Source organism: Cynocephalus volans, chromosome 2, assembly GCF_027409185.1.
Source record: "Cynocephalus volans isolate mCynVol1 chromosome 2, mCynVol1.pri, whole genome shotgun sequence".
NCBI lineage: Eukaryota > Metazoa > Chordata > Mammalia > Dermoptera > Cynocephalidae > Cynocephalus > Cynocephalus volans.
In genome coordinates this window covers 186,211,352-186,227,060 of record NC_084461.1, presented here as the reverse complement: position 1 = coordinate 186,227,060, position 15,709 = coordinate 186,211,352, and the positions used below count along the sequence as shown (strand labels likewise).

The 15,709-nt window shown below is 38.2% G+C and overlaps 1 protein-coding gene across 2 annotated transcripts in view; it reads right to left on the bottom strand.

Moving 5' to 3' along the window:
* The window catches only part of MPHOSPH9 (M-phase phosphoprotein 9), a 69,377-nt gene that overhangs the window by 10,853 nt on the left and 42,815 nt on the right, over positions 1 to 15,709 (bottom strand). For both annotated transcript variants that reach the window (XM_063086603.1, XM_063086604.1), the window contains 3 exons: positions 6,360 to 6,407; positions 5,189 to 5,253; positions 3,563 to 3,664 (listed from right to left, as the gene is read on the bottom strand). In XM_063086603.1, coding sequence (XP_062942673.1) covers positions 3,563 to 3,664; positions 5,189 to 5,253; positions 6,360 to 6,407 — 215 coding nt within the window. The remainder of the gene's footprint in view (positions 1 to 3,562; positions 3,665 to 5,188; positions 5,254 to 6,359; positions 6,408 to 15,709) is intronic.

Genomic DNA, 15,709 nt, shown 5'->3' with positions numbered 1-15,709 from the left:
AGGAGCTGGTAAATCTTTTCTGTAAAGGGCCAGATAGTATATATTTTAGTTTTTATGGGCCAGTGTCCATAGCAACCACTTAACTGTTGTTATGCAAAAGCAGCCACAGACAATACGTACATGAATAAGCTTGCTTGTGTTCCAGTAAAACTTTAATTATGGACACTGAAATTTGAATTTCATACAATTTTCACATGTCACAAAATATTTTTCTTTGACTTTTTTTTCCCCCAAACATTTTAAAACGTAGAAACCATTCTTCTTGGGCCTTACAAAAACAGGCAGATTAGGCTGGATTTGGTCCCAGGCTGCAGTTTGCCATCTCCTACTCTACTTCATGTACTGTCAGGCTGGTAGAGTCATGCATAAGAATATCGCAATGTATTGATTTTCCAGCTGTTAGACATTTAGGCTGTTTTCATTCACTCTTCAATACATTTCTGTCACTCTATCCAAGCTGTTCTCTAAGTCATCAATAGCCTCCAGCTTGTAAATCCAATAGACTCTTTCAGTCTTCATCTTACTTGACCTCTCAGCAGCACTCATACTGATGAGTGTGGCTGCTTCAGTTTTCCTCAGTTTTCTAGCAGCTTTTTCTCAGATTCATTTACCAACTCCTTCTCTAACCAACATTGGCGCAGTCCACGCCATGGCAGGATCCTAAAGGAGTCAGCTTGGGCTGCCCTCTTCGAGTTGGCAAGGCCACAGCTACGAGCACTTGCTACAACCATAAGGGTTCCTGCCTCGGCTTCGTGGCTTTTGCCTTCTCTCTTTTGATATTTTGGTTAGCGTGGCAGTTCTCTGAATTCCCAAAAGATTATAAAAATAACACAAATGACTTTGCAGTCATTGAACTAAACATTCCCACAGAGGATCCGAGTAAATTGGACAATTTAAAATTATCCCCTTATGATAAATTGACCACACCAACATATGTTCCAAAAGCACCGCTCATGACTAAATATGAGATGCAGCCTAATGTAAGTTGGCAAACATCACTTACTGGAGATTATATAATGGCAAGAGAATGGTTGGTATTAATGAGAAATATGACTGGGATAAATTGAGTATATGGGAATGAAACTGTAGAATTCCCTTTTACTTGGTGGTGTCCAGTTTTAATAAATCATTAAAAATCAGGTATTGGAATAAAAATATATGCTGTGAAATTATTAAACCTGCAAAATTAGATCTTAGAAAAATAAGAGAGTACACCTAGTTTTGTGAGGGATGGTGCTGTGCACAATGACACTTTAACATTTAGATCAAGATTATAGGGCCACAGCGAATGCATAACCTCAAGATGTGCATGATAATGCTGCTCAAATATACACTGTTCTTTTTCCATATGAACAGTAGGTTCATTCCATTAGAACATAAAATCATTACACCCCCATTAGAATTTAAATGTTAGCATTTTTCCTTTTAACAAATTTGTACTTACATTTAGCAATAGACATAGGTCATATGATAGTACTGTCTATCACTTTGCAACTGCAATAATCCCACCCTGTTAATAGGGTAGATATTAACCACAGCTTGCCTACCGGAAAAGGTCACAGATTAACTTCAGGACAATGAGAAGATGATCCCGATCTGATAAGCTGATACCAAAAGGAGGAAGCACGAGCTAATCACCTGAGATGTGCTAATGAAGAAAAAAAACTGGTTTCCCCTGTCCTTTCTAAATTATTAATTCAAGCTTAGTGATATAATAAAAATAGTACCCAAAAACCCCCTACAGAGAAAAAACTAAATAAAAGGCATTGTTTCATGCTCTACTATGCTCCAGCTGCAACACGCTGACAGCCCGCAGAGAGAGAACATGCATACTGATGCACTGAGGTCTGTGTTTTTTATTTTCACCGGCTTCCTCATCCCTCTTTCAAGGACCCACAACTCAACTGGAGCTCGTCTCCGGCACAACATCAAATTGTTGGGGTTCTTCAGAGCTTTGTCCCAGACCCACTTCTCACTGAACACATTCAATTACCATCCATCTTATAGCTTTAAGCTTTAAGTGGTCTAGAAATAGATGACTCCAAAATTTATAGCTCCAGCCTAAGACCTTATTTCTAAGCTTCAAACTCAAGTTTATAATTGTCCACTTGATTTATACATGGAATCCAAATGAATCTCAAACAAAAATATTCAAGATGGAAATCTGGTCTCTTCCCTAGTTCAACATATGGCTTCTTTACTTGTTCAAGACAGAAAACAAGGAGTCATTCTGACACCTCCTTTTCTCACTTTGCCATCCAATTCACACCATGTTCTATGGATTCCACCTCTAGTAAATCTCTCCCCAATCCTTCTCTCTTGTCCATTTCTATGGCTATCATTCATATAACACCATCTCTCTTCTAGCACTGCAATGACCTAACTAGCATCCCTGCTTCCACTCTTTTCTTCTCCATCTTCTCCTCATGGGAGGTATGTTTAAACAGTAAAAATCGGGTGACATAGTTTTACTATAGAAAACCCTTCAAAAGGCTTCCCAATGAACAGAGTAAAATCCAAACTCTTGACCATGGCTTAGGAAACTATGTATGATCAATCTATTATTTCATTCAGGGCTACTTTACCTCTTGCTGGGAATATTAAGGCCACACTAGCCCCTCCTAGGTTCTTCAAACATGCTAAGCTCTTTCCTACCTCAGTACTCAGCAAGGATAATTTCTCTGCCTGAACCCATCCCCATCTCTCACCCCTCCACGCTTCCCGCTCCAACAACTCTACACACAGTTTACTTCTCTGCTTCCATGTTACCTGCACAGAAAGGCCTTCCCTGACCCCCACAACCTTAGGCCCCTCCTTTGTTCTCTCTCACACATTCAATTTGAGTTACTTAGATAATTTTTTATTTAAAGAATTCATTATGTTCTACTAAGATTTATTAACAAAGATCTAGAAAAAGTTTCCCATTTGACAATTACAACTTAAAAAGGTTAAAAATTACAATTTAAAATAATTTCTGATCAATACTGTGAGTTTATGATCTACTTAATAATCTTTATTTACATCAAAATCATAATAAAAATCAGTTCTAATATGAAAAAAAACTTATTCTTAAAATGTATCATCAAGATAATGCTCTGAGATTATAGCAAAGTTAATTCTTTCAGAACTAAAAAACTGAAAAGAAAAACCCATACAACCTAATGAAGACCCATCTCCATAGGTCTTTCCATTAACATGGGAATAAAATGTCTGGAATTTTAGATTTAAAGACCTTTTGAGATGTTCTAGCCCAGTGTCCTTGTTTTTACAAATCATAAAATTGAGCTCCAAAAAAAATAAGATACAGCTGGGCAGAGTCAAAGAACAAAATACATTCCAAGTTTCCTTACTCCCAACCTGATTCTATTTCCTCATTTTGGCAAATGCCTCTGCATGACAGCATTTACTATATTCAATAATTTTTTTTTTTTTTTTTTTTTACACATCTAACTTCTATAATTGCATTTAACTCTGACCTTATGATTTAGAGAGATGAGCTCCTCATTTTAATAGAAGTGTACATCTACTTCTACCTTTACAGAGATTAAATGAAATAACTTACTTGGCACGTGCAGGTCTCATGTGAATATTACAATTATGACGAAGACTTAACATATTTTCGTGTTCTACTTGCTTGACCTGAGCTTCAAGTTTTGAAATCGTTCTAATTCAAAAGCAATAAGATAAATTAAGTACATTTCAACAAATTCAAAATATAGCTCAACTACTATTTAACAGACCCTCCTAGAAAAGGGGTGACAAGAGTTGCCTGTCCATTAACCTTTTTCATAGTAAAACACTACCATTAAACTATAAAAAGCTGAACAAAATCAGGGAAAATAAAAAGCAAATACATTAAACTCTACAAAGGAGCATTTCATATACGATACCTAAAGGAAAAGTTATATAAATTTGACTACAGATCAAAACATAGAGGATATAAGTTAAGTTAAAAAGTAAATTCAAGTATCAAATAAACTGCATTCTAACATATTTAATTCTAGCATGTATGTATTCATGCACACAAAGTATAGGTAACACTTTCACAAAAGAGGAAGCAGGCTCAACTTCCAAAAACAGAGCTATTAAAAAAAACTTTCTAATTTTTAAAAGAGGCAAAGAGGCAAAAAAAAAAAAAAAAAATCACAAACAACTCTCAACTTATAAGCAGTTCATCTAATTTGTGCCATATTTAGAATAAAAGCCACTTTTCAAGTTTACCAACAGAAAATAACTACTCTGGACAATTAATTGTTTTGAGGCTATCCCAGCATTCTTACTGTTCTTTTAAGCTTTGTTTATGTCTTCATCTAACCATTTAAACTCAAATTCTTACCTACGCTGATGCAAGGAAGGTTTGAAAAGAATAGCTCTGAGAGGGAGGAAAGGTGGAATTGGTAAAGGGACACAAAAATCAACTATATATTGTTGTATATCGATAAATTAAAATAATAATAATAATAATAATAATAAAGAAAAGAATAGATCTAACCAGGCTGATGTTTTAGACCAATCTGATAAGAAAGCTATCACTAGAAATGAATTAATCACAGAAAAGAGTTATTAGGCAGATGAGAAACCCAGATAGCTTTTCTGTTCTTCTGTATAGGAAGACCTTAAAACTGCAGTAAAATTTATAAATAAGGGGCATTACTTATATCCAAATACAAATACAAAAATATGCTCTAAAACCAATTTAGATATTTCTAATCATTTGCAATAGGGACCATTTATGACTCTGTTCCTACCTAATTAAGCAAATCATATCATTAATATATATGATATATTAATATTGTATTAAAAACCAGGTCTTTAAGAAAGTAGATGATCACAAAGTTGGCATGAATGCTGTTTTCTCTTGGGGGCAGAAACAGAATTCAATGAACTAGACTGCTTCTTAAAATTCTTCACAATGGATAAATATCATTTAGATTTTACCTATGCTGAGAAAATACATAATGTTTGGGGAAATACACACCTATGAGTCACAACCACCAATACGTTCTAATCATTTAAAAATCTTCTTTGGCTAAAATCAGATGTATTTCCATATCAGGGGAAGATAAGGATAAAACTAGTTCTCAAACTGTTTAAAAATCCTCAAAAAAATACTTCCTTTTCATCACTTTCACTAAGACACATAAAAGAACAATTAGAGGTATTTATTAGTAAAATAATACATTTTTACCTTTTTAAATCAGAAATCTGAGTATGTGCATCAAGCAATTTGTTCTCAGTTGTATTTAACGTATCCTGTGAAAATAAAGAAAAAACTCAGATAACTGAAGATAGAGATATATCCTTTTATTTTAAAATACATAATAAAAATAAAATAAAATAAAATAAAATGCACAATGCAAAACAAACCTAAGGCTAAACCAGCTAGCTACAAATTAAACAGATACTCAGCAAGCATGGCATCAACCACAGAGCCAATACAGATAATTCAAAGGAAAAATGACAGCACAAAACATGGGCCTATACAAGCAGCTCTGTGTAAGTCCACTGTGTAACATGTATAGCTCATTATGCTTTGCTTACCTAGAAACAACCCAGCATTAAAATGGACGTATTTTAACCACAAACTTGACTAAAACCTCAGTAGAATGGTAAATAAATACCTTCAATAATGAAATTCCCAATATAATGTGATTCGCTCCTGAATCCCCAGAAGCTGTGCAGGCCATCTCACTAACCTTCAATAACCACAACCCTGTGTTTTATGCAACAGAGATACCTGGACCTCACTCACAGCATTATTGTGGGGTTTTACTGAATTCAAATACACAGTCCTCACACAGAGATTTAATTAAGAATTCAAACATAATCAATAAACTCAAAAAGCCCTACAAAAAGCTAATGCTTTAAAAATCAAAACTTTATATTTATTTTATTTATTTATTTATTTATTTTGTCTTTTTCGTGACCGGCACTCAGCCAGTCCTATATAGGATCTGAACCCTGAACCCGCAGTGGGAGCGTCGCCGCGCTCCCAGCGCCACACTCTCCCGAGTGCGCCACGGGCTTGGCCCAAAGCTTTATATTTAAACAATATTAAGTAATTGTTTGCATCTGTATGATAACTTATACTCTTCTAAAAATTCATCTCAAATGGAATAGCTATTCAATAAATATTTGTTAGGTTCGTTAACTAATCTAACATACTTGTGAGTCAAATAGGGCAGATATTTGAAAATAGGGATATGCACACAAAGAGGATAGCAAGTGGTCTAGCCCAAATAACTACACGGCGTAGAGGAAGGAGAGAATGCAGGAGGAGGACAATGGATCAGATCTGATTCCCAATCCAGTGTTTTTGCCCCTATGTAAAATCCAGAACATGAACGATCATCTATTACCTTTATTCTTCCATGTTCTTTTCCAAGGGATTCATACTCTCCTAAAAGCTACAAGGAAAAACAAAGAATTGCACCACAAAATTAAACTTTATAATTCATTTTTAAATATTATTATTAGCATATTATTATTACAAATTGTGATTTTTCTTTATGCCCTTTACCCAAACTATAACCATTTTAATATCAATACTGAGGGACAGTCTACAAAATAACTGCCTGTACCCTTCCTTCAAAAATGCTAATGTCATGACAGAGAAAGGTTAACAAAGAATTGATGATTCTGTGTAGAGGAAATACAACAATTCCTGATATTATTCTTGCAAGTTTTCCATAAGTCTTAAGTTATTTGAAAATAAAAAGTAAAACCAAATAATATCAATAAGTATTTTAAAACACTAAAATTTATGTGCATTGTTCTTTTTGAATTGTTGCATATTACTTTTTGCAAAGTTAATTCTACAGAGAAAAGGTACAATGTCAAAAGTCTAATATAATTAGGTAATTTATTTTAAAATACGCATGTGGGACTTCTAGTTAAAGAAGAGAGAGTCCTCACAGAATTTTCTCCTCTTCATCCTGAGATCCCACTAAATTAACAATGAAGAAATCAAAGAAAAAAAAGAGGTGACAGTAACAGGTGAGAAATTTCAGTAAGTTTTAGAAGATCGAAAAGGAATAAAAAGTACCTTAGGAGGGTGGAGAGGGCTACAACCTCAAGTGCCTGAAAAAGAGAATGCTGATGGGAAGTGGGTTGATATCTTCATAACCCTGAGAGGCTCAAAACTTGAAATTCAGGTTCAGAGGTGGACATGATTGAAGCACAGGGCTGACCATAGGGAACTGGTTGAAATTCCTCAAGTAGTAAGAGCCCAGGACCCTCCCCAAATCCCACACAGCATAGACTGTTCAACCAGGTGACAGGACACAGGAGAAACTGAATGGGAGAAGAACAGAACTTGGAAAACCCAAATATAACAGAGGAGGGGGAGCCAAAGGGATAAAGAGAAAATTACTAAGTAAAAAAGTCTCAAAAAAAAAAAATCTTGGCTCCCCTCCTCCACTGCTACCAGAGCCTGGCTGATAGGTCCCAGGCAAGAAACTGGAAGTCTTTTCTTTGGAGAAAATGGAAAAACCCTAGAAAAGAGGCCTCAACATATTCACATCTGGAGGTCCCCTAACAAAATGGCTGGTGCATCACTCCACAATTGCCTGCAAGCAATTAGTTCCTGGAAGCTCTCAGGAACTAAGTCCCATCCATACACCCAGAGTTTTGCAATAGCTTTTTACTGCCTCACAGGGAATTTTGTGAGCCTGCAAAAGAACATTTAAAAAAAAAGAAAAAAAGCATTCAATATGAAACGGATTTCAAATCAAAATTAAAGGTTAACTCAGAAGAGTTAATAGTTTTAATAGATTAAAATTTTAATAGATTTAATAGTTTAATAGATTAAAACTAAAGAAACAGTCAAAATAAAGCCATCACTAATATCCTCAAAAAATGACAATGTTAAGGGCCGGCATGTGGCTCACTCAGGAGAGTGTGGTGCTGATAACACCAAGGCTGCAGGTTCGGATCCTATATAGGGATGGTCGGTTAGCTCACTGGCTGACCATGGTGCTGACAACACCAAGCTAAGTGTTACAATCCCCTTACCAATCATCTTTTAAAAAACAATAAATAAATAACAATGTTATATTCATAAAACAAGAACAGAAAGCTATCAAAAGAAAAAAAAAAAAAAAAAAACTCTTAGAAACTAAAAATGAGATAAAAAATCAATTGAATATTAAGACCAGAAGATAAAGAACAAAGAGGCCATGATGAAAACTAAAACATATCTCAGAGAATAAATCCATGCAATACAACATTTGCTGGTAAAAGTTTCAGAAAAAGAGAATAGAGAAAACAGAGGTAAAAAATTAATAGAGAAATAACACTGGCAGATTTTGTAAAACTATAGAACATTAATTTCCAAATTGAAAGAAGAACCTCTGTCCCCAAACGAATGAATCAAGTCCTACAATAAGGCATACTGTTACAAAATTTCAGAATTCCAAGGATAAAAAGATGCTAAAAAACCTCCAGAAGGAAATAAAGAGAACTACATTCAAAAGGAATAAGAAACATTATTATTAAATGCAATGTGTGATCTTTGACTGGACTCTGGATTAAAAAGCAAAAACAAAACATCTAAAAAGGATATTATTTAGACAACTGGGGAAATCTGAAAATAGACTGCATTTAGATAGTATTATATCTATGATAAATTGATATTAACTAGTATTATATTGCATATTAGTACAAAATTGTACATTAACTAGAATTGTATCAATGTTAAACTTCCTGAGGATGAAAATTATATTGAGATTATGCAAATGTCCTTGTTCTTAGGAGACACCTGTTGAAGTATTTAAGGGTAAATTATCACAGTGTCTGTAATTTACTCTCAAACAGTTCAGCAAAAGGAAACAGTTTGTATCTCTATAAAGACAAAGCAGGTCAAGATGGCGGAATAGACAGTTCCCAGTGTCACTCTCTCCCACAAATCAACCAATTTACGACTATAGAAAAGCAACAACAGTCAAGCTGGGGCTGCTAGAGCTCAGGGGAAGAGGAGGAGAGACCTACAGAGTGCACGAATGCGGAAGAAGCCATGATGAGAGAAAGAAAAAACCACTCTGACTATTTCATGCTGTGGCCGCTTTAAGGCTGGAACTGCTGAGCACATGAGCAGGAGCTGGCAAAAGCCAAAGCTGAGCCCTTTGGATGAAGTTACTTGGAGGTGGCAGGGGAGAAGAGGGTCTTGGTGGCCCCCAGGACAGCAAGACCACTGATAGTGTTCCCGTGGACCGACATAGGAGGAGCCACAACAACTGAAAAAAAGGAGCCACTCAGAGGCCAGCGAGTCATAGCAAGGGACCGGCCCACAGCCCGTCCCATGGGAAGTGTTCGGAGCATGGGCAGTAGGGGAGATGGGCCCACTGGGGGGACACTGGGGCACAGCAAGGACAGCTGACCTGCACCCCTATCAGCGAAGGACCACTCAGAGGAGACTGGTCAGGAATATAGAATTGTATAGGGTGCAGTTAAAAGAAAAGACTCAGGCCCAGATCAGAGTTTCTACACAAACCAGGTGCACTGGGTCTCTGGAGAGCTGAAAGAACCTATAAAGTCAACCATTAAAAACTGAGCTGCACAAAAAGCCTTCTGTAGGGAATCAGCAGCAAAGCAGCAATTTAGCTAAACCACCCAATTCAAGTACTGGCCCCCAAAGAAAGCTCCCCCATTTTAGAAGTAAAGAACAAAAAATTAGTCCTGGCCCAGGAACACCACCAGCGCCTCGGGGCTCTCCCAGAGTCCTGAGGTATGGAGCCAGGGACTGGATCCCCCATCGCACAACAAGGCACAGTGCCAGCACCTCGGGGCCTGCCCAGGGACCTGAGGCATGGAACCAGGGACCAGACCACTCCACATAACCAGGCACACTGCCAGCACTAAGAAGCATGTCAGAAACATCACCTCCATGTGGGTGGCCCACCACCGCCACCACACCAACAACGGGTGCTGCAAAAGCAGCAAGATGCCAAAACCATGACGCAGATGGTCTGCCAGCCACTGGGGTGCATTGACACAAGGAGAGTCACCAGCAGCAAGAGAAGAGGATGTTTCTCTCCACAAAGCCCATTCCAGAGTGACAGAAGAAGCATCTGCTCTATGATAATATTGGGGGACCTGAATACACCTCTCAGCATTGGACAGATCATCTAGGCAACAAATCAAGAGTAAACATGACTATTTCAGGAGGAGAGAAGAAATCTACGGTAATTAGAGGTGGGAGGGGGAGGGGGTAAGGGGATAGGGAGAGATTGGACAAGGGGCATAAAGAATAAGTACAATTTGGGTGTAGCTCCGCCCCCGGCATTGGTGCAAGATCTGAATGTTGGCAGAGGCGGTTACAACAGTGCCCTGAGGTGTCCAGAGCCTGGTTCCAGTGTCCTGTTCACTCGGTCTCCTTAGCAGCCATGAGGTGGAGAGGCCAGGACAAGGAGGCCTGCAGCATCTGGCTGGACGGAGCAGTGCTGAAGAAGTAGAAAGTGCAGACTTCCGGTCAAGATGGTGGAATAGACGGTCCCTAGCGTCACTCTCTCCCACAAATCAACCGATTTACAACTATAAAAACATAACATCAAGTGCATACGGAATGGAGAGACACCCAGCGGAGGAGGCAGAAGCTCCACGGAGACCACATGCCCTGCAGGGCCACCATCACACGATCCAGCAGGTAGGCTTCACCGCAGGCACCCGGCTCCATTCCCAGCCCGGCCTAGTGGGCACAGAGCAGGGTGACGTCAGGCAGGGGAGGCGGGAACTCCGCGGGGACCACACCGCTACTGCAGGATCCAGCAGCCCAGCCCAGTACACACAGAGCGGGGAGACGTCCAGCGGGGGAGGCAGAAGCTCCGCAGAGACCATACCACTGCTGAGCAATCCAGCAGCCCGGCCCAGTGCACATAGAGCAGGGAGACACCCAGCAGGGAAAGGGGAAGCTCTGCAGAGACCACACGCTCTGCGGTGCCTCCGCGCATCCCAGCAGCCTGGCCCAGTGTCTGCGGAACAGGGAGACATCCAGCAAGGGAGGTGGAAACTCGGCAGAGACCACACACCCTGCAGTACCACCCTGTGACCCAGCAGCCCAGCCGAGTCCAAGCTGACCAGAGAGGTGGCTCCCCAGAGAGGCCCAAGACCCGAGGCAACCACACATGAAAGGCACTAGTGGCCAACTGAGCAGTCACTGAGGTAGCCATACCAAATCAGCAACCCCAGCAACATCTTAGTCAGACAATAGTGTCAAAACTGTGGACTGTGAAACCCCCTGCCGCAATGAATAAACATCAAAGAAAAGATACCAGGGCCGAGCCCGTGGCGCACTCGGGAGAGTGCGGCGCTGGGAGCGTGGTGACGCTCCCGCCGCGGGTTCGGATCCTATATAGGACTGGCCGGTGCACTCACTGGCTGTGTGCTGGTCACGAAAAAGATAAAAAAAAAAGAAAAAAGAAAAGAAAAGATACCAGAAATAAAAAAATCAAGAAAGTACACCACCAAAGGGTAATAACTCTCAAGCTCTAGATCCTACAGAACAAGAAGCCCCTGAAATGACTGACAAGGAATTTCAAGTGGTAATTCTAAGGAAACTGAATAAGATACAAGAAAACTCAGCTAGACAACATGATGAAACGAGGCAAAGTATACAGGACCTGAAAGAAGAAATGTACAAGGAAATCAATGCCCTGAAAAAAAATGTAGCAGAACTTGCCAAACTGAAGAAGTTATTCAGTGAAATAAAAAACACAACGGAGAGTTTAACCAGCAGGCTTGTGGAAGTTAAAGAGAGAACCTCTGAACTTGAAGATGGGCTGTTTGGAATAACACAGGCAGACAAAAAAAGAAAAAAGAATCAAAGACATTGAAGAAAATCTGAGAGAGATATCAGACAACCTTAAGCGCTCAAATATCCAAGTTATGGGTATTCCAGAAGGGGAGGAAAAAGGAGATTGCATTGAAAACATATTCAACAAAATAGTGGCAGAAAACTTCCCAGGTACAGGAAAAACCACAGGTCTTCAGATCCAGGAAGCTCAACGATCTCCAAATGTATTCAACCCAAAAAGGTCTTCTCCAAGACATGTTATAGTCAAATTGGCAAAACTCAAAGACAAAGAGAGAATCTTAAAAGCTGCAAGAGAGAAGCGTCAAATCACCTATAAGGGAGCCCCAATCAGACTAAATTCAGAATTTTCATCACAAACCGTAAAAGCCAGAAAGGAATGGGATGATATATTCAAAATACTAAAAGACAGAGATTGCCAGCCAAGAATACTCTACCCTGCAAGGCTATCCTTCCGAAATAGAGGGCAAATAATGTATTTCTCAGACAAACAAAAACTGCGGGAGTTCACCACCACACAACCACCCTTACAAGAAATTCTCAAGGGAGTACTGGGTTTTGTTCCTGAAAAATAACTACTACTGCCATAAAAACCCAAGAAAAATCAAAACCCACGAGTATAATAAAAATGGCATTCATGAAGAGAAAACAAACAAACAAAAAGGCTATCTACAACCCAAGGAACCAACAAATACAGAAAACAAACAGTAAATCAGAAAGCAAGGAACAAAAGACACCTAAGACAACCAAACAATAATCAATAAAATGTTAGGAATAAATCAACAACTTTCAATAACAATTCTTAATGTAAAAGGCTTAAATTCCCCAATCAAAAGACACAGACTGGCTGACTGGATTAAAAAGGAGGACCCAACTATATGCTGCCTTCAAGAGACCCACCTCACCCATAAAGATTCACACAGACTAAGAGTGAAAGGATGGAAAAAGATTTACCATGGAAACAGAAAAGAAAAACGAGCTGGAGTAGCTATTCTTATATCTGACAAAATAGGCTTTAAACTAAAAAGCATAAAAAGAGACAATGAGGGACACTACTTAATGATAAAAGGACTGATCCATCAAGAAGACATAACAATCATAAATATGTACGCACCCAATGTTGGAGCAGCCAGATTTATAAAACAAACTCTATTAGACCTAAAGAAGGAAATAGACACTAATACCATAATAGCAGGGGACCTGAACACCCCACTGTCAATATTAGACAGATCATCTAGGCAAAGAATCAGTAGAGAAACACAAGATCTAAACAATACTCTAGACCAATTGGAATTGGCAGATATCTACAGAACATTCCACCCAACAACCTCAGAATATTCATTTTTCTCATCAGCACATGGATCATTCTCCAGGATAGATCACATATTAGGTCACAAATCAAGTCTCAATAAATTCAAAAAAATTGGAATTATCCCATGTATCTTCTCAGACCACAATGGATTAAAACTAGAAATTAATATCAAACGAAACTCTGGAAACTATACAAACACATGGAAATTAAACAGCATTCTACTTAATGACATATGGGTCCAAGAAGAAATCAAGCAGGAAATCAAAAAATTTATTGAAACTAATGAAAACAATGATACATCATACCAAAACCTGTGGGATACTGCAAAAGCAGTATTGAGGGGAAAATTTATTGCATTAAACGCTCACTTTAGAAGAATAGAAAGATGGCAAGTGAACAACCTAACACTTCACCTTAAAGAACTAGAAAAACAAGAACAATCCAAACCTAAAGTTAGCAGACGGAAAGAAATCATTAAGATCAGAGCAGAACTGAATGAAATTGAAAACCAAAAAACAATTCAAAAGATCAACGAATCAAAAAGTTGGTTTTTTGAAAAGATAAATAAAATTGACAAACCATTAGCATGGCTAACAAAAAAAAAGAAGAGAGAAGACTCAAATAACAAAAATTAGAAATGAAAAAGGCGATATTACAACTGATTCATCTGAAATACAAGGAATCATTCGAGACTACTATAAACAACTATACGCCAACAAATTTGAAAATCTGGAGGAAATGGATAAATTTCTGGACACACACAAGCTCCCAAAACTGAACCATGAAGACATAGAAAATTTGAACAGACCAATAATAATAAAGGAGATTGAAGCTGTTATCAGAAGGCTCCCAACAAAGAAAAGCCCAGGACCAGATGGATTCACAGCAGAATTTTACCAAACATTCAAACAGGAATTGACACCGGTTCTTTACAAACTATTCCAAAAGATTGAAACGGACGCAACTCTCCCAAACTCATTCTATGAAGCAAACATCATCCTGATACCAAAACCAGGTAAAGATATAACCAAAAAAGAAAACTACAGGCCAATATCCTTGATGAATATAGATGCAAAAATCCTCACTAAAATACTAGCAAACAGAATACAGCAACACATACGTAAAATTATTCATCACGATCAAGTGGGATTCATCCCAGGGATGCAAGGTTGGTTCAACATACGCAAATCAATAAATGTGAAACACCATATTAATAAACTCAAACACAAGGACCATATGATTATCTCTATAGATGCTGAAAAAGCATTTGATAAAGTTCAGCACTCATTCATGACAAAGACCCTCTATAAGTTAGGTATAGAGGGAAAGTATCTCAACATAATTAAAGCCATATATGCCAAACCCACAGCCAATATCATCCTGAATGGGGAAAAGCTGAAAGCTTTTCCTTTAAGAACAGGAACTAGACAAGGATGCCCACTCTCACCACTCCTATTCAACATAGTGTTGGAAGTACTAGCCAGAGCAATCAGAGAAGAGAAGGAAATAAAGGGCATTCAGATTGGAAAAGATGAAGTCAAACTGTCCCTGTTTGCAGATGACATGATCCTATATATCGAACAGCCTAAAACCTCTACAAAAAAACTGTTGGAATTGATAAATGATTTCAGCACAGTAGCAGGATACAAAATCAACACACAAAAATCCGTAGCATTTCTTTTCTCCAATAGTGAACATGCAGAAAGAGAAATCAAGAAAGCCTGACCATTTACAATAGCCACCAAAAAAATAAAATACTTAGGAATTGAGTTAACCAAGGAGGTGAAAAATCTCTATAATGAGAACTACAAACCACTGCTGAGAGAAATTAGAGAGGATACAAGAAGATGGAAAGATATTCCATGCTCTTGGATTGGAAGAATCAACATAGTGAAAATGTCCATACTACCCAAAGTGATATACAAATTCAATGCAATCCCCATCAAAATTCCAAAGACATTTTTCTCAGAAATGGAAAAAACTATCCAGATATTTATATGGAACAATAAAAGACCATGCATAGCCAAAGCAATGCTGAGCAAAAAAAATAAAGCTGGAGGCATAACACTACCTGACTTTAAGCTATACTACAAAGCTATAATAACCAAAACAGTATGGTACTGGCATAAAAACAGACACACTGACCAATGGAATAGAATAGGGAATCCAGAAATCAACCCACACACTTACTGTCAGCTGATCTTTGACAAAGGCACCAAGCCTATTCAGTGGCGAAGGGACTGCCTCTTCAGCAAATGGTGCTGGGAGAACTGGATATCCATATGCAGGAGAATGAAACTAGATCCATACCTCACGCCGTATACTAAAATCAACTCAAAATGGATTAAGGATTTAAATATACACCCTGAAACAATAAAACTTCTTAAAGAAAACATAGGAGAAACACTTCAGGAAATAGGACTGGGCACAGACTTCATAAATACGACCCCAAAAGCACGGGCAACCAAAGGAAAAATAAACAAATGGGATTATATCAAACTAAAAAGCTTCTGCACAGCAAAAGAAACAATTAAAAGAGTTAAAAGACAACCAACAGAGTGGGAGAAAATATTTGCAAAATATACATCTGA